The sequence below is a fragment of the Kogia breviceps genome, chromosome 14 (genome assembly GCF_026419965.1).
Source record: "Kogia breviceps isolate mKogBre1 chromosome 14, mKogBre1 haplotype 1, whole genome shotgun sequence".
In the NCBI taxonomy this organism is placed as follows: domain Eukaryota; kingdom Metazoa; phylum Chordata; class Mammalia; order Artiodactyla; family Physeteridae; genus Kogia; species Kogia breviceps.
Genome location: NC_081323.1, coordinates 78,190,307 through 78,209,236, shown reverse-complemented (window position 1 = coordinate 78,209,236; position 18,930 = coordinate 78,190,307). Strand labels below are relative to the sequence as shown.

Here is an 18,930-nt window from a genome sequence, read left to right as displayed (position 1 = left end):
ACTGTGATGGGTGACCGTGGCGGTCAAGAGCCTTGCTCTCTCCTGTCTGCAACAGGGGAAGGAAGCTGCCCTGGCAGGGGCCAGGCCCATCTTCTGCCCCCGAGGCCACATCCGTGGCCTCCAGACCATAGGGGTGACGGGGCACCTGAGCCCCCTGGCTCCCCCTTCCCTGTGCTTCTTCACAGAAGATGGAACGGCTCACCGCGCTTATTACCTTCCACTGACGTCGCCCTGTCGGAAGTGTGGCTGGTGCAGGACGGGAGGGGGAAGCTGTCTGGACATGGCGGCGGCTGGGGGCAGCAGCTCCTACTCTGCTGCGTCCGTGGTCCTGGGGGCAGTTTAGAGGAGCTGTGGCTTCAGCAGAGGCTCTGTGCGCACAGGGGAGGGTCTGGGAAGAGGAAGGAGCAAGAGGAAAGGTGCTGAACGGCTTTGGGCAGGGAGATAGGGGCTTCTGAAGAAGGTAAATGGCTTACCTCTTTTGTTTTTCATTTCTTTCTCTTCTGTTTGGTATTCCAACAGCAGTAGCGGGAGCAGCACTCCAGCGAAGACTCAGCCCGCCCCCCCCCACGCCTCCCCGTTCCCCCTGTCACTGCCCAGCCACAGCCCCCTGCACAGCTTCACGCCCACCCTCCAGCCCCCCGCACACTCACATCACCCCAATATGTTTGCCCCTCCCACTGCCTTGCCTCCTCCACCACCTCTGACATCAGGGAGTCTGCAGGTGCCCGGACACCCGGCCGGGAGCACTTACTCAGGTAGGATGGACGAGCTGGCCTGGCTTCTTCGAGCTCCCACCCTCCCCTCCAGAGGGCCTCGCCTGCTGTCTGTGTTGTCCCCGACGCCTAGGTGTTATCCACTCATGATTTCCTGCCTTATTGTTTGTCTTCTTGTAACCTTCCTCCAGTCCTCTGTGGGCTGAGATTCAGCAAAAAGATGTGCCAACACCCATCCCAACCTGGCATGACAGTGTCCTGGGATCGGACACTGTCAGAGAGACATTTCTGCCAGCTTCATCCTCTGAGCAGTAAAGCACTGATTGTCTGGGCCCTGTCACCTGGGCTCCCATGAGCGTGACAGAAAAGCTCTACACATCCCATGTCTGTTTCAGGCCAGGATCTTAAGTCACATCCTTGTTAGCTGACTAAGGCCTTCTACCTTGGGTGGGAAAGAAGGTGTACTTTCGGTGAGCATATGTCCCAGCTTTTTAAGGACACGCCTAGTGTTGGATATTGGGTCCTTTTCTCCTCACCTGTATTAATCAGGTCAAGTGGCGCAACTTTGGGTTCGTTGTGGCCATGTCTTGCCACTGATACAGAGAGCCGTAAGGCAGAGGTTTATGTTGGAAGAGGGCATGAGGGCTCTGTCACGGCATATGTTGCTGTGTCGACAGCTCACTTTTATTAGTCGGTCAGTCCCTGCTCTTCAGCACTTAAATAGGTTCATTTCTTCAACCCCTGAAACAAATCCATAGCACGGGCGGTGTTATTGTTCCCGCATGATAGATGAGGAAACTGCAACACAGATGCGTGATTCGCCACACCCAGGGTCACTCAGCTGCCAGTAAAACAGCTGAAACTTGACCTCTGGCCGTTCAGCCTGGACTCCGTCCGTGCACCCCACTGACGGGCCGCCTGTCCCCGAAAGCTGAGACGGAGGGTGTGACTGACTGGGCCTTACCGTCCGCTGCCTGGTCGGCTGTCCCTTTCCACTAAGGGCCCGGCCGCGACCCTGAGAGCCCCAGCTCCCGTGCCCTGGGCCCGTAGCCCTCCGTAGTGAGCTACTTGGATGTCCTGTTCTGAAAGAAATGACCGTCCCAAGAAAAGGTGTCACCCTGTCCCTGTTCTTCTCTTCCAGAGCAAGACATCTTGCGACAGGAACTGAACACACGTTTTTTGGCCTCCCAGAGCGCTGACCGCGGGGCCTCCCTGGGCCCCCCACCCTACCTGCGGACCGAGTTCCACCAGCACCAGCACCAGCACCAGCACACGCACCAGCACACGCACCAGCACACGTTCACGCCCTTCCCCCACGCCCTGCCACCCACCGCCATCATGCCGACGCCAGCACCACCCATGGTGCGTACCCCAGGCAGAAATGTGAGGATAAGTAGAGCGCGACTCTCTTTTTATGCAGCACGGTGGGGTTGGACCAGGCCCTCTGGGCACAGGAGATTGACGGGGGGAGCAACAGCTGTTTGGGGGACTCCCTTGACCTTGCTCAACTCTGCTGGAGAGAAGGGGCTGTGCCCTGCTCCAGGCAGCACTGACCCAGGGCCTAAAGTAGGAACTCTTTTCTAGACGGTCATTTCTAGCACTGTGGGTGGAATTCATTCTAGGTGGCCTCAAAACGGTCACATCCAGTGTCGGTAGTTAACTCCTTAAGGGCGATTTTGTTTTCTTGAGCATCTTGGGGAGTTGCCACCAGATATAAAAATGTATCTGTCAGCGTTTGGCGCTAGCAAATAAATGCTCACGGAATCCCGGGAAGTCCAGAAGGACCAAGGAGGGAGAGAGCCATCGGGAGACTTGGATGGCCCTGGGTACCCCTCCCCCAGTACCGGCTCTTTCGGAAGTTTTTCTAAACCAGCTTTGATGGAGGTGTCGTATTGCCCGCATTTCGTAAGACAGCGCCCCCAGTCCGCTGTTGTGCTTTGCCAGCAAGTGGTCAGGGAAGGATGAGCCCTGCAGGGTCCGAACTCAGCCTTGTGGTAAAAGAGGGACCTCTGGCAGTGACGCGATCTTGGCCTTGCCTGGGGACTAGCGCATGCCGGGAGGACCAGTTAGGGTTGTTGTTTAACTTAGGAGCTGTAAGGAATAGTAGGATACCGACTATTCTGAGATAGATGCCTATCCATAACAGTGACTATTAGAGTGTTTTACTTATTTAATTTTTAATATTTCAGGAAATACTTGATTTTAAGGCAATTAAATAGGCATTGTGAGGACAGGTTTGAATTCCGTGAGTCACCAAACTTTGCATCCTCTCCTCCCTCCCTCTCCCCCATTTTGTTCAACTTAATTTTTTTAAATATATATTTCAAAGTTTATTTTATAAATTTTATTTAGGAGAATATTAGAGTTAAGGCCTTGGGACCAAAAATTTTTTCCTATGATAAATCCTGTATCTATTTTCTGGATGAACCGTACGTACTTCTCAACGGTTATTTAGGGAAGGAGTTTATACCAGTCTGAGTGAGCTGTTTCACAAAATAAGTTAAATCTAACTGAGGGGAGTTACAGCCCAGGCTGATGGCATTACTTAGAAGAAGTAATGGTATTTTCTCTTTTCTGCTCAAAAGAAAGGTTCTAAGACCTAGCCCAAATTGCCTTGTATTTGGGGGTAATACATTTCAGAAAACAGCTGAATGTACAGTTCTGCCAAAGTGAAGATGAAAACAGAGGGAATTCTCTGGATAAATCAGATCCAACGCTCACTTCTCTCTGATTTATCTGAACAATTGCCTCTTCTCTCCAGTTCAGATGTTTGGCGCGCGCCAATCTCTAAATATAGCCTAGAAAGAAAGCCGCTCTCGTGTGGCCACAACCTAAGTGCACTGAATGGGTTTTCACTTTGATTTTGCGTTCCTGTTGATTTCTTGTCAGAGTGACTCGAGCTCCGAATGGTTTCATATACAGTGAGGTTACAGAGGCTGATGACAGCCTAACGGCAGAGAAGCTTGCTTCGGGCTACCTCCGCTGAAGCAGTGAACAGAAATGTAGATTCTTTAAGTAACTAGCTTTTGCTTTGATCCCTTTACAGTTTGACAAATACCCAACAAAAGTTGACCCATTCTACCGGCACAGTGTGAGTCTTGTTACCATGCTACCCATTTAATGTAACTGCTTTTCCATTTTTGTGCTCTCACCACAGATCAGTAAATGACTAGCAGCCTTCCTTAGTCATCTTTGCAAGAATTCCCATCGCTCCTTGTCACTTTGGATGCTTGCTTTTCGTGACGTTTGCCTTTGGTAAAGATGCAGTATCATCTTCTGAATCAAAAGGTCATAAGCACTCCTAACACTTTAAAGCAAAGGTGGACTTCACTGGCAGCCAGGCCTCTGTCCTGCAAAGTGGGGCACCCGCAGTTAAACCCTTAGCGTTTCAGGAGAGTCTGAAATCACAGATTTCAGTCTTCGGTCGAAATGGCCTTAACACGGAATTCCTGGAATTCATCTTCAATTATTTCCTCCAAGGAAAGTACCTTATCTTTTTGACTCACGACTTCAAACAGCAAATTTTCATTTCTTCTAGACCGACTCTCGATCCCTGTTACACACAGCTGGTATTGTTCTCCTGAGCTTGTTACAACTGCGACTAAAAATATTATTTAAATAAAAGAAGGTCTTGGGCTTCCCTGGTGGCGCAGTGGTTGAGAATCCGCCTGCCGATGCAGGAAACACGGGTTCGTGCCCTGGTCCGGGAAGATCCCACATGCCGCGGAGCAACTAAGCCCGTGAGCCATGGCCGCTAGGCCTGTGCGTCCGGAGCCTGTGCTCCGCAACGGGAGAGGCCACAACAGTGAGAGGCCCGCATACCGAAAAAAAAAAAAAAAAAAAAGAAGGTCTTAAAATTGAAATGCGTGATTTTTTTCTCCTTAAACTCACTCTTCTTTATTTAAAAAAAACTTTTTTAAAAAAAATTGTTTCATGCAATTTTAAAAGTATGTTCTGGAACTTCAATTGGCAACAAGCTAAGTTATATGTTCATTTAATTACAAGACGTGGGCTTCTTTTATAACAAAAACCTTGAATATCTTACCATGATATTTTGATTATGGAGTGTATACTGCATCATTTTTACCTGAAATTTTGCAAGTGTTCTTTGCTCAGTGGTTTATTTGTATTTTTTAAATGAAACCAGAAAGAAGGAAGTTTAATAACTGCTGTAGCCATGTTGATTCACCATATTAAACTACTCTTGCTTTGATTTTTGGATAGTGTTACCTTACTGTTCAAATAGAAATGCTACTTAAAAGATCAGCCAAGCCTGTGAATTCATTCATGCTTTGAACTAGATAATTAGATACTGTGTTAGTCCTAAGCTGAGAAGTTAGCTGAGAAGTCAGGTCTAGACAATATTAGAAATCAATTAAGAATTACTTAGAGAGAGACATTCAGAAATGGCCTGAGGAGAGCCTCTTCAGAAAGGGATGAGGAAGGTGTATCTGAGCACCTGGGCCCCCAAGTTCTTCAGCACTGCTCTGCTCAGAACTGTGACACAAAAGCATTTTTCAAATGGACATGCAAAATGCAGTAGAGCTGTGGGTTTTCTCTTTGCGTGGGTTTCATGAATGGTACCGCCCTTAATAATCACCAGATTTCTGCCCTTTGTCTATACTTGCTAAGTTAAATTAAGGACCAGCTAACAGAATCATTCTCAGAGAAAGTTTAGCTGCTCTACTGGCAGCTCAGTTTACTTCCTAGGACCTCATGCAGTGTCTTTTCACATCCATGTTCCACAGAGAATCCTAGATTTAAGGTGGAGAATAAGTCTGCAAGCCTGAATTTTTGGAAGGTTCATGTTTTATTACTTAGGTAATTCAGATTTTTAGTCAAGAGGTGGAATAGTCAGCTATATTCGAAGAGGGTCAGTAATGGACTAGAGCAAAAGGAAAATGGTGAGAACACCCAGTTTTTTAATTGAAAACATTAAAGGAAAAAACACCCACCTGGAGGCAGAGTAGTAGGAACTTGAGTGCATTTTAGTGTGATGTATTTAATTACTCTGCTTCATACAGTGTACTGGGGGAGAGTTATTTCATATTATTAGTTATAGTGGATAATATGTAAAGTACTTAGTCTCCCCTGCTTTGGGGATTGGGATGTTATAAGGGGAATTAAGATACAATGCACTCAAGTATCTAAAACACAATTTTAGGCTTAAAATTAGTTTAAAATGAGGGCACTTGGTTTGCAGTCACTGTTTAAGTGGATTTAGTTCAATATCAATTAGTCTGAAAAACTTTGCTGCATCATTGAAGGGAGCAAAATGAAATAAAGACCAACGGAAAAAAAGTACGTGCTCTGAAAACAGGATTGTGAAATGTGGATTTCAGCCACTACCCAGAAATAGCTCACATAAATGCATTATTAGGAGAAGCTTGAATTACTATTGGATTTTTGACATATCGTGCAGCCATAGGGCGGGACGTTTTACTAAAACATCTGGATGGTGGTTTTTTCAAAGTAAATGGAACCAGAGTGATAAAATCTCAGGAACTGTACATTTTTAAGAGGAGGAAAAGATGTGTCTGCATTGTCTTCAGTACTGCTGTATATTTCTCTCCTCCATTGTGTCCTCTGTAAACTATTAATTCAAAAAAATTCGTATTTTTAATTCAGAGTCATTCTTCTCCCTCCCCACTGAGTGGTCAGACTGACATGTCAAGGGATTGGCTTGAATAGCCTTCAGTGAGCTTATCCATCTTATAGTGGAATGGGTGGCTCTGTGGAAAGTATACTCTGAGTCATTTTATTTTCCCCTTCCACAAATATTTGTCATCATTTTAGACAATTAAGTTATCCTCTGGAACTGCCACTTACCAGAACAACCTAATGAAGCAAAGATTGTGAATATTTTCTCATTTCCTCAAAACTATTAAAAAATCTAAAAGTACTAATTGAGTTTTAATGGTTTAAAATCCTGGAATCCATAAAGACTTGCTTCTTTTTACTTCGTTTTTTTTTTTTTTTTTCTCTTTTTCTTTTTCTAATTAACTTGTAATTTTCTGGGCATCTTATTTGGCTCAGCACCCCCTCCTGTTTTTGATATGCATTAAAATCTCCAACCATTTAGGACTCGTATCCGATTTAACAATTAATAATTAGAAAAGCTCCCTTTCTAATGATGTCCTCATCTGGGACATCATTTGTTGGCTGATTGATTCTGAACTACTTTTAACTTTTCAAGTTAAGTATTCATGGCACATCTGTGTGATCATTTCATTGTGGCTTCTTGACTAATAGCATCAAACTGAGATTACTTGGCTTGCTAATGTTGATGTCTTTCTATGGGAAGGGAATTGGAACATGTCATTTGCCTCCTACTGAAACCTTGTCTTCCCCCCTTCTCCGTCTTTGGCCACAGCTCTTCCATTCTTATCCTCCTGCTGTATCGGGCATCCCCCCTATGATTCCGCCCACTGGCCCTTTTGGTTCACTGCAAGGAGCATTTCAGCCGAAGGTAAGAAACTACATTGAAAACACACCGGGCGTACTTGTAAATAGAGCCTGGGGCTAGGCAGGTAGCTTCCCATCCTCTTACCTGCTAGGGACTCATTTTTCCATCCAAATTGACCATCAGGATTAGAGTGTGAATATTTCCTCCTAGCCCATTTAGGTTTAAAACTCAGCCAGAATTTAATTTTTAACCTGTGCTACCCATGTCGTCTCAGTTGAACTAGGATTTCTTGTGCTCTGTAAAATACAGGAAAAAAAAAAAAAATATATATATATATATATATATATATATATAATATTTCCCCCCACCCTACCAAGATTGTGGACATAAGCTTCTGGTCAGGAATTGTATGAAACGTCAGATAAGCCTCCCACCCCGCTGTCAGGGTCACACTTCCCAGGGTCAAGACTACCATCCTCGTGTGAGATGAAGTGGCCTCTCACCCTTTATGATAACTGGATTCTTGTCTACCTGGCCAGAGATACGCCCCTCCACTTGGGCTAGAGTTATCTCCGAGGGCCAAAATTAAGGCGTTAACTCTCAGAACACTCTACCTTTTTGTGACTTTACATCCACCACAGCCGGTACTTGATTCTCATGCCAAAAGAGCAAAATGTATTTCTCATGTTAGCAACCATTCTCAGATTGTAAAGTAGGAAATTGTGCTGTGTGATTTTGGTTTTCTTTTATTCCCGTCTCATTTCAAAGCTCAAACACCAATTTTGGGCCAGAGTCTCCCAGGATGAGCACATAATATACTAACAAAGGCATGCTGCCCTAAAATTAGAAGAGAGGAAAAAATTAAAAAGCATTAGGGGGTGGGATGGCCGCACCTTAGAAATCACAGGGACCTGCATGGAATCGCAGCTCCTGTGCCCAGTTAGACCTCCTCAGGGCTTGAGGATGGCGGGTCTCAACACCTCCCATCTGGGGATAAAATGATGGTGGTTTTTAAACTCCTTCCGCCATCAGCTCTTTACTACCCTCTCAGACCCTGGTCTGTCCCCTCTAGGTTGCGGGGAACCTCTGGTGCATCCCCAACCAGACTGGAAGGTCACTTAATAAATTAGACTATTTCCCTCACTCACAATTATCCAGTCACACAGAAAACTACATCTGGGCCAGAAAGTGTCTCTCCTGGTGTTGAAATAGGCCTTTCTAGGCCATCTTACTGATTGAATATGTAGATTGCAGTTCATTAGCGGAGCTCTTCATATGTATGCAAATCAGGCTGTTAACAACTCCAGCTTAATTGTTAGTTGTACAGCAGCTGATTGCTTTTCTTTCTTCCATTCTTCCCGCCCCCCCCCCCACCCCACCCCCTTCTCCTTGTAGGCGAGCTTGGTGCCTAAACTCAGCAGGCTCTTTTTTCCACACGAGTCAACTTCCTTGTGTGAAGGGATTCTTAGACGTTGTGGTTCCTTCAATCAGACACCTGGTGACAAATATCCTAGACCCTCTACCCACTAGGAAGTAGTGCCTGTGCCTCCAGTGGGCTTTTGGTGGTGGTGGTTAATTCAGAGGACAAAAGCCTGCAGACCAGGTTGTTGTCATTAATGGTATTTAAGAATGGTGTTGGGAATGGGAAAGATGGCGCACAGTTACTTGAGAAATCACTTAACAGTAGATCTGCGTGGTCCCCAGATTAGGGTCTCTTGTCCCATTCCCACCACTGCTAATGAGTAATTACTGAGTGTAATTCCTTAAAATTGAGAGTTAGCTTAATGTCTGTAAAACGCAGTTCAGTTACTCTGATGAGAAGCACCTGATCCAGCAGATTCTAACGATGTTCGCTTAAGCATTTCCTGGAGGGTTTGGTGATAAAGCAAAAAACCCACAAGGACAGGGCTGTCGGGAACTCGGAAGAAGGTGCGGGCTTGTATGTATGTCTCGCCTCTCTCTGCCTGGCGATGCCATTGCTGGAGAGGGCAGGCTCTGGTCAGGGTCCCCTGGGGAAATAGGGAGCGGGCGTCCTCACAAAGAGCATATGTGGTCACGGAGGAAAATGGATCCGTTAACTCTTGTATTCCAGAAAGGAACAAACAAAAAAGGGACGTTTGAACTCTGTCATTTAGAACGAAAGGAAGACCTTGCTTTCGTGTTCCGTGTTATATGCTTCCTAAGCTGTGGTCTGATTAATTTGTAGACGTCCAACCCAATCGATGTTGCTGCCCGACCTGGGACGGTCCCACACACTCTTCTCCAGAAGGACCCGAGGGTAAGTGCAAGGTCGGGCTGGGTCTCAGGTAACACAGCAGATGCGTCTCCCCGGGATAGCCAGCCCAGGGCTCACACCTTTCTCAGCCCAGCCAAACAGCTGCTGCCTTAGCTCTTCCTTCTAGTTTGTGGAAGATGCTAGTTACTCTTAGAAAACAGACTCTCCCTTGCGGCCCTGTGACACCAGGGCAGTGACTTACCACGGGAGAGAGGGAGAGCTTATGGTCTAAGCCCAGGAGTCCGTCACTCTGAGCTTGCGTAGTTTCCACTCAACCAGCCTTCTCTGTCTCCATCTCCTAAAATTTCTCTCACGTGCAAAAGAAATGGCTGTAAAATGTTTTGAATGGAAAGGCGCTACGCGCTTTTCTTCCTGGAGCTATCGTACCGCACAGCTCTTTCCGGCCACTCTACTTGCAATGTCCATACCACGTGGACAAAAGGGTCCATACCACATTACATTACATTATCCGGAGCTAAATAAAATATCCATTCTATTTTGGTTGCGTTATTTATTCGTAATGCAGACCAACTCTCAAAAAGAATTGGAAGTTACACAGTAGATATAACCTTGTCTCATTGATTGTTATTCATCTTCATAGTAAATGGGAAAAATAAATGATTACCTTTTACAATATTGTCTCTTTCCCTGGATAAGGGCAGTCAGAAATTGATAACCAGAATTAGGTAGATGTGTAAAATGACTCTCAACTGTGTTAAGTATTTGTGTGAGGTTTAGTGAACTTCTTTAAAACGTCTTATACCTCTAAGTGATGTACAGTCATCAGATTAAGGATAATTATTAAAGATAGCCTATTTCTACTGTGTGTCTGGAAAGGACACTTCTCCTTAATTATCATTAGTATCCAGTCTTTCAAGTCCATGGTCTGAAGGCCTTCTCCCTTAGACCCATGCGGTGAGGTTTGGAAGGGCTGCTCAGGACAGTGAAACTCCTCAGATGTGTAATGGGAGCAAATCGTGTTGCCAGGGGGCAAATCACTATTGATTAAACTTGTCCGGGGGGGCTTGTCAGCGTAGATGTACCAAGGCTTGTGAGGTGGGGGAGGGGCGCTTGGCACTTTTGATAGTGTGAAAACGGGTTAATTATTCTCTAAAAGGGCTTCATTTAAAAGTAAAATTCTAACATTTTAATTTCCCCTCCTAATGAAGCGCTACAAATTTGTTAATTAGAGCAATTGTTTGAGTGACAGGCATGTAACCAAGTTGTCATTTTCTCTTCACAGTTGACAGATCCTTTCAGACCTATGTTAAGGGTAAGCAAGCTTCTCCTAGAACTGTTTTGCAATCCCTGTTTGACTCCCGGAGGGTTAAAAATACAATTACAAGGAAACAAGCCGCAGAAACACTGGAGTAAAACGTTGGAACGACAGTGGTCAGGTTTTTCAGAGAGTGTGATTGAAAATGGCCTAAATGGTTTTGCTTTGAGCACTGGAGGACGCCAGGCCATGGAGATAAAGCCAACAGATAAAGTTCAGCTGAGTCAGAGTCTCTTGTTAGTTCTGGGAAAAGGTTTGACTTGTGGAAAACTTAAGGGAAAGACTTAAGCTATAGGCCGAAACCAGGATTCCACTGAGCTCTACCGTTTCTCTTGCACCTAGAAAATACATATGCAGGTCTATTTATTTTGGCTGGTGGCTGCCTCTTTCTGCACTAAGTGATGTTGACTTGTCACAGCCATTCGACCTTTTTCTCTGGTGCAGAAAAGAGCTACTAGAAGTATTGGTTTGTCTTGAGAGGTCTGGAGCATGGCCAGCAAATGTCCTGTGAATAAGTGCTGACTTCCTTGGTGTATGTGGGGAGTGGGGGGCGGGGCGGGGGGATGATGGATGGTTGGATGGATAGTAGATTTCTCTACTTAACCCCTTTCTGGTGCATATAATCAGATAATTCAGTTTCTCCAAAGGGGGAAAAAAGGAGGATGGTGTCATCACTTAGGCGATTTCAAGTGACCCATAATCTCATTACCAGAGAACCGAACCCAAACTTGGATTTAAGTATGTATTTCAGAAGCAGCTCCTTAATATAGAAACCGGAAGTGTCTGTCCTTTGCCGGCGTAGGAATGGGGCAGTGCTTCTTCTCATCCATCTTGTTGTTTTTGAGCTCATGTTCGGAGCTTCAGCGTGGATCATGTAGCAGGGATACAAGTGAAGTGGCACGAGGTGGTCCCTGCCCCCCAGGTAGTGAGACAGAGCTCACAGCTACTCCGCAGCTTCGAAAGCAAAGACGTGAACTAGTGTGAGAGACAGGGGTTGATGCCCTCCCAGAGGGTAGGGCAGGCACTCAACTCTGTAGAGGCCTAGAGAGGAGAAAGGAGTGAGTTCTCTTCTCTGTTTCTTTTTTCACTTAGAAATGAACAGTGCCACCCAACACGAATGGGCAGTTGACTCTTAGTGAAGCACTTGTGGGAACTGGGCTTCATTAAAAGTGTGGTGGATTTCTTTGTTCCACTTTGGGGGTTTAAAAAAAAAAAAAAACCCGTTGTTGGGGGAGGTGACACGGGTTCTGGCCCCTCTCTTGCTTTCGAACTGGTTCACGGACATGCACTAATTAGTTCTTCTGAGCAGCCAATTTGCATTATAGCCTGGCCATGCTTGTTCAGTAGGGCTTCTCTCCACCAGGCCTGCCAGCTGGCGCCAGAAAAGAGAGAGAGGGGGCACAAAGTGGGACTCAGGCTTTGCCATGTTATCCTTGGTAACCAGGGAGGTCCTCCTCGGGGCTGATTTTCAGAGGAGTAGCTGCCAGCTCGGGCCCCCGTGGCAGGAGAGGTACAGCCCACTGGGGGGCTCTCTCCGGCCCGGGCGCCGGACTGCTGCTGAGAGAAGGCACTTGGAGGGGACAAAGCATCTTGTTTTGTGGAAAAAGCCTCTGCAGCCAGAATCTGCTGGAAGCTTTGGGGAGATTGAAGGGGGTTTCTCCTCTGAAAGTCTTCTTTCTGACCACATTGCTCCTTCTTGTTCCAGAAACCGGGGAAGTGGTGTGCGATGCATGTTCATATTGCTTGGCAGATCTACCACCACCAACAGAAAGTCAAGGTCAGTCTTGCCTTCCTAGTCTTGGGGAGGGGTGCCCACCTGCGGGTGTGTGATCTCCCGACTGAGGAGGCACTGAAACAGATTCTAAAGTCCCGCAGGCAGGCAGGCAGGATCAGGTCTCTCTTGGAAAAGCTATTCGGCAATCTTGCTATTAATTAGGGAGCTCACCAGCAAATAGCAGAACAGAAGCAAACTAATAACATCTTGATGTTTGTTTGTTTGTCTTTAATGATTTTGTCATCTTATTGATCCAAAGGGCCTCTGTAGATTAAATCCTAAAATAAAGGTTTGGGGAATCTAATTATAGTGATAAGTATTAGTATGGAAAATACTTAGTATCTAGGAAGAGCTGTACATGAAAAGTTTTCTTTCTGTAAGAATTGGTACATTCTTTTTTTTTTTCCCCCCAAGCATTTAGAAAAACATTTTTTTTTCCTCTTCCATTACAGTTTATTACGGGATATTGAATATAGTTCCCTGTGCTCTACAGTAGGACCTTGTTATTCTTTTCATTTTATGGCTTTAGAAAAAAATGGTCATTTATGCCCAATATGTTACTGATTAAGGCCTATATGATGATTCCATTAGCAATTCATATTATTAAAACTTCCTCTTCTAGAAGTGGTATTTGGTTTACAATGACCTGTCCCCACTCTCCTTCGTGCTCCTGATGACCAGTGCCAGAGGTCAGACTACAGTCAGTGCTTGTCAGAACCGCCGTCTGGCTGGTTACCTTACCTATCCTTGGGAGAGCTTTCTTTTTTTGTCTGTACTTTCATCCTATAGATGAATACATTCCATGCATTACCAGGGCTTTATGATGAAATAGAAAACAGATGATACCAGATATGCCATCACTGGTCAACTTAGGGACCAAACTAACTGACAAGTCCAGAGTTTACAGTCTGAGTAACTATACCAATCAAGTAATCCCAGTAAACTTCCACTGGAATCCGTATGTTCATGAACAAGCTTTTAGTCCTAACAGCATTCGGGGGCCATCATCAGAATAAAAAAAGAAGGAGGGAGAGCTAGTCATGCCAGAATTTTTTTTTTTTTTTTAGTGGTGAAACAATTTTTTTAAAACCTACCTAGTTAGAAATTAAAAAGCCACCCTCAGTGAATGAGGTCACTAAGATACCTTGCTTTGGTACCAAACACCTGCTCTTTCTCGGACTATCCCGTCGGTGAGTTTTGCTCACCTTGACTTTAGTGTGAGGCGAGGCTTTATTAGAAACCTCTTGGTTTAGCTTCATTAGAAAATGCCTGTGCTTCGAAGAACTGACTAGATTTTGATGGTTAGTTCAATTCACTTTTGTTCTGGATGATGTGGTTAGCGGAACGGTGGGTAAAACACATCCTCCTGGTAACTCGTTTGCTTAAAAGCAATGAAGGATGGCAGAGGTGCCGCTTTAGCGTCTTCCTTTCCGCAAGCGCGTCCCCAGTGACTCAGAGGTTCATTATCCCAATTCAGTTTAGGAAGAACTCTTGCACAGGAGATAGCTGCATCTTCCCTTTCCAGCAAATTCTCTGTAATCCCAAAGCTCCATTTTGCTTCACGGACCTAAGCTGTGGTTAATGGAACTGTGCTGTGTACCGTGCAGTATTAGCACTAAATAATTTGGCAACCAAATTAAAGGAGGCACTCAAAAGATTTTTATAGATTCATAGTGGATTAGCAGCTTTGTTTGGGGGGGGGGGGGTTGGCTATTACTTGATAGTGGGACTTTCATGAGAGAATTGCCCGTAGATTTGAGCAGAAGTTGCGTGGTCCCCTTTCTCTGTAATGTTCCTTTACTCGTTCTTTTAGCCACTCACCAGATACTTCTTGGGAGAGCGCATTGCTCGCAGGTTCTTACTGCTGCAGGCTCAGGGCATGCCTCTGTCCCGGTGTCTAGATGCTCAGAGTTCAGCAGTGAGGATTGGTGTGTGTGGAAAAAATGGTGAACGTGTGATCTGCTTGCTGGGGTGTTGCTGCCAGCTTGAGGGTTGCGGGTGGGTTTCATCTTAGCCGGGAAGGATGGGTGAGTGGGACTGCAGGATGGTGTAGGGTTCAGCGCGAGGGGATGGCGAGCCCCTCTTGTCTCTGACTCCCGCACAAGTTAGATCAGATTTCTCCTTGTTGACGTTACCGTGTGTCGGGACAAGGATTTGCGCATGGCAGAACGTGAGGGAGTCTGAGGGGGAGTGGGGCCAAACGGACAGAGAACGTCGACGAGCCTGAGAGATGGGAAAGGCGAGGTCGGAAACCGAGGAAGGGCCGTGAAGGACTGGGAGGCCGGAGAGCTTGAAGAGGAGGGAGATTCGGAGCCTCGGCCCCAGGCCCAGGTCGAGGGTCGGCGCTCATGGGGGGCGGTGTGAGGCCGAGAAGGCTGTTGAGAATCGAGAAGGTGGGGCAGTTTGTAAACCATGCCGTGGGAGAGGCTGCCAGCCTCCAGAGTGAGGCCAGGAGGAGGAGCTAGGAGGAAGATGATTGACAGCTTAGCGCAAGGGTGGATAAATAGATTGCAGTCGATGGCAAGGAATTCACAGCAAGAGAGGTTCTGGAAGGTTTACTGGTCTGGCCTGATCTCTTCCTCAGCTAACTGGGAGTGTAGTAGGCACAGTAAAAAGCCCCCATTAGTAAAATTAACATCCCTACTTCGTTTGTGTTTCTTTAAAAATATGTAACAACGATCGCTTGAAAATTAGCTTGTAGGCGTGCAAATATTTCTTTGTAACTTTCAGCTACTAATGTACTGTGATCTATTAGAGCATGGCAAAGAGTCATTAAACAATTAATTTACACAGCGGAGTATTCATGCAGAATCCCTAATAAAATGAGCTTTAAAATACTATCATTTAAAAACTTGCTGAAAGGAACCTTTGCGGCAAATCATAAACGACTTCGGAATGGTGGTGGTTTCAGTAACCAGGACGTGGTTCTGTCCCTCAGACCCCTGTAACCTCAGAGACGGAACCCGAGTTTTGCCCCTTGACATTTCTGCTATGAACCTCGGGCCCTGCTGGCCCCGCTTGGCGGGCATCGGAGGGTGAAATGGCTTGTGGGCGGCTGTGTCCTCACAGCAGTTGTAAACTTGAACCTGACGAGGGCTCGGGGCCCCAGTTCACGGACTTGACCCCCTCGGTCTCAGGCTCCTCCTCATTAATGTTTTTCTCCCCTGCCGTTTCTCTCGGGGTGCCATCCTTTCCTCCCCGCTTGCTGCTGTAGAAACAGATGCAGTCAGACCCACACAAGCTGGACTTCGGCCTGAAGCCCGAGTTCCTGAGCCGTCCTCCAGGTCCCAGCCTCTTTGGAGCCATCCACCACCCCCACGACCTGGCACGGCCTTCAACTTTGTTCTCTGCCGCTGGTGAGTTCCGAGGGGCGAGCCGGGAAACGTAGTTCTCAGGTAGCGAGACAAGTTATATCCGAGCTCTGGGCCGCCTAAAAACCACAACGTATGTCGGTTTGCAAGGCAGTATCACAGCGCATCTCGGGAGCCGGGCCCTTCTCCACGGATGCGGCCCCTTCCACGAAAGAAGGAGAAAGACCATCTCTCCGTTCGGGGGCTCATACCGCTTCGGCTCATTATTTGCTTCTGTATGAAACCACTGTAACTCACAAGCATGTCAAATGCTATTGAAAAAGATCTGAGAGCTTGCGAGGGCTAATCGGAAGGAAACAGTGCCAGGAATTGTGTAAGGACGCTGCTGCTCTCACTGTCCCTGCCCGGGGCACTCCGTGGTTTCACACCACGATGCCCGGTCATGCCGTGCGTGAGGCTCTGAGTAAAGAAATACAATTGAAGTGGTTGCCGGCGGTGTGGTCTGTGACGGGGAGGGTGAATTGGTTGATTGCTGGTTTTCTCTATTACAAGACTTAACATTCTTGCCTGGTTGGTTGTAACGATGCAGGAAACTGAGGGGACAGCGTGTAAAACCCCCAAGAGGTCTATTCATTAACCTCTGAGAAGACACACTTCCAAGTGCCTTGTGCACGTGCCGAAGTGGGTCCCTGACCGTCACTGCATCAGACAACCCGCCCAGTCCTGCTCCAGGACCATACGGACAAAGGCAGTGGCCGTCACGAGTATTAGGTGGACGAGAGCAGCCCTACTGGTATCAGAGTTCCCTTAACGTTCAGTCTTCTCTAAAATTACCTTCAGCGCACAGTGCCTGGAGCATGGGCTCCACTGGGTAAAGCTCATAAAGGACAACGCCGAGCTACCCACTGTGCGGCATAGAATTTATTCTCCTGGACATAAGTGTTCAAGGTGGTGGTGGTGGTGGTGGTGGGGTCTCCTGTTTCTAGTCCTTAGCGAGCAAGTTTCACACCCATCCTGCCTGCCACCTTCCCAGGCTTTTGAATCAAGACTCGTTTTTGGTGGACCTAAGGCTCGTCCATTCGGGAAGAAAGGCCTACCCACGCTGCAAGGAGTCACCATTGTAATGGGCCTTGTCGCCAGAGTCAGGGCACCGTCTTGAGAGGTCTCAGGTTTCTCTCTGTCAGTTCCATCTAGGGGTATGTTTGAAGCCTTCGTTACCATGGCACCTGGGCTCTGAGACAGGGCTACATGAAGAGCAATTTCGGGAGAGAAATGGATTTCTCCCTGGCTTCCATCTGAGCCAAACAGATGAACTGGCTTCTTTTGCTTCGATAATTCTTGAACTGTGAGGCACCCCTGGGGGCCCTGCGCTGAGCAAAGCTCCATCCTCATCGAAGCATTCATTAGTTTGTACTACAGACAGTGTGCAGCGAAATTTTGATTTGGCTGGCACCACTGTTACCACCTAGTGAATGTGCTGGGCTGTATTTGCCCTGTGGAGGTGGTGGCATTTTTGCACTTACTGGGTGGAGAATAAGTCGCCATATAGGGCTGAACAGATAACTCCTCAGGTGCCTTCCGATGCTGAGACGCTGCGGCTCTGACAGATGTTCTCCTTTGCTGTGTGGCTTCCTCCACAGCCCAGGCCGACAGGGCCCTTCCAGGCTGGGGAATAAAAAACCCAAGACATAAATCAGTAGGGTGTTGAAAGGACAACCCTCCTGCACTTAATTTATGTTCCTGAAGGAATTTGTGTTCGTTTCTGCGAACTCAGTCAGAATGCAAGGGATTCGCGGAATAGTTTTAGTTGTTGGTAAATCCATTCAGTCCCTGTTTGTACTTCTATTCTGGAAGGTAGTCTTTTCTAGTGTAAAGCAATATCGGATTTTTCCCCAAATGGTGAGACTTTTAACTGGTAAGTATAATTCACGCATACTTGTTAAATTCAACCACTTCCATCTTGCTCTTGGGCACTAGCGCCTGAAATAACGAAGGGGACGTCTTTAGATGACCTTGGCCCATCTCTTGTCTAGAGAGCCAAGCCGGTCTCCCGGAGAACCTGCCTTCTCAGCTGTCAGCTGCACGTCAGCAAGCCAGGTGGATGCCCTAAGTTTTTGGAAATAGTGTCCTTCCCTAATTCACAGGTGCACTTTCTCTGTCCCTCTCTTCCTTCAAGAAAAGGATTTGAGGCATCCTAAGGAAATACATACTGTTCAAGGCCAAACCAAGTAGAGGAGGAAGTGTGGATAAAGGGAAAACCTAAGGAAAGGCGAGCACTGGGGTAGACCGGAGCTCCCTGGCAGGCAAGGTAAAGACCAACAGAGGCGGTTTAAGGTTATAAGTGTCCAGAAGCAAGTGAATAGACTAGCTTTTCCTGGCACTGAAGATATGGAGGACTTCACTTCCCACAACCTGATGTAACTCACAGTGAGTTTCGTAGGGTCGGGCTTTATAATCTCCTTCAATGCGGGCCCGTGACGGCTGACGCATCCTCAGGAGAAGAGATTCCGCAAAGGCCCAAGCGGCGCAGCCCAGAGACACAGCTTCGTGACGGCCGCTCCTGCACCCGGATTAGACAGTGTCTCTCAAAGTGAAAGTCTTGCCCCCCAGAGATGTCTCTGAAGAAAATGGCCCACGGCCCGACGTTGCCCTTTTAGAGACTGAGAGAACATAGTCACACCTCCTAGTCCTTCAGTGAAAGAACCTTGCTCCACGTTTTTTACCCGGCATTTCTCCAAGCTTACTTGGTTACAGAACTCCCTGCCCCACTGGCATTTTTCTCTATGTTTCCAGTACTGTGTGTCAGCCCTGAGAAGAAAGAGTCATGCACCACAGTGTTCACTGCAGCATTGCAGCACTGTTTACAGTAGCCAGGACATGGAACCAAACCTAAATGTCCATCGATACATGAATGGATAAAGAAGATTACTCAGCCATAAAAAGAAATGAAATTGAGTTATTTGTAGTGAGGTGGATGGACCTAGAGCCTGTCATACAGAGTGAAGTCAGTCAGAAAGAGACAAGCAAATACTGTATGCTAACATATATATGGAATCTAAAAAAATGGTTCTGAAGACCCCAGGGGCAGGACAGGAATAAAGATGCAGACGTAGAGAATGGACTTGAGGACACAGGGAGGGGGAAGGGTAAGCTGGGACAAACTGAGAGAGTGGCA

At 46.8% G+C, this 18,930-nt stretch overlaps 1 protein-coding gene across 4 annotated transcripts in view; it reads left to right on the top strand.

The window, feature by feature from the left end:
* The window catches only part of AUTS2 (activator of transcription and developmental regulator AUTS2), a 1,125,017-nt gene that overhangs the window by 1,097,430 nt on the left and 8,657 nt on the right, over positions 1-18,930 (top strand). For 2 of the 4 annotated variants that reach the window (XM_067012189.1, XM_059038420.2), the window contains exons 8-15: positions 520-755; positions 1,855-2,075; positions 3,760-3,804; positions 7,087-7,182; positions 9,326-9,397; positions 10,638-10,667; positions 12,376-12,447; positions 15,659-15,800. In XM_067012189.1, coding sequence (XP_066868290.1) covers positions 520-755; positions 1,855-2,075; positions 3,760-3,804; positions 7,087-7,182; positions 9,326-9,397; positions 10,638-10,667; positions 12,376-12,447; positions 15,659-15,800 — 914 coding nt within the window. Of the gene's footprint in view, positions 1-519; positions 756-1,854; positions 2,097-3,759; positions 3,805-7,086; positions 7,183-9,325; positions 9,398-10,637; positions 10,668-12,375; positions 12,448-15,658; positions 15,801-18,930 lie in introns of all 4 variants that reach the window. The other 2 variants (XM_059038419.2, XM_067012190.1) reach the window with 2 other exon arrangements.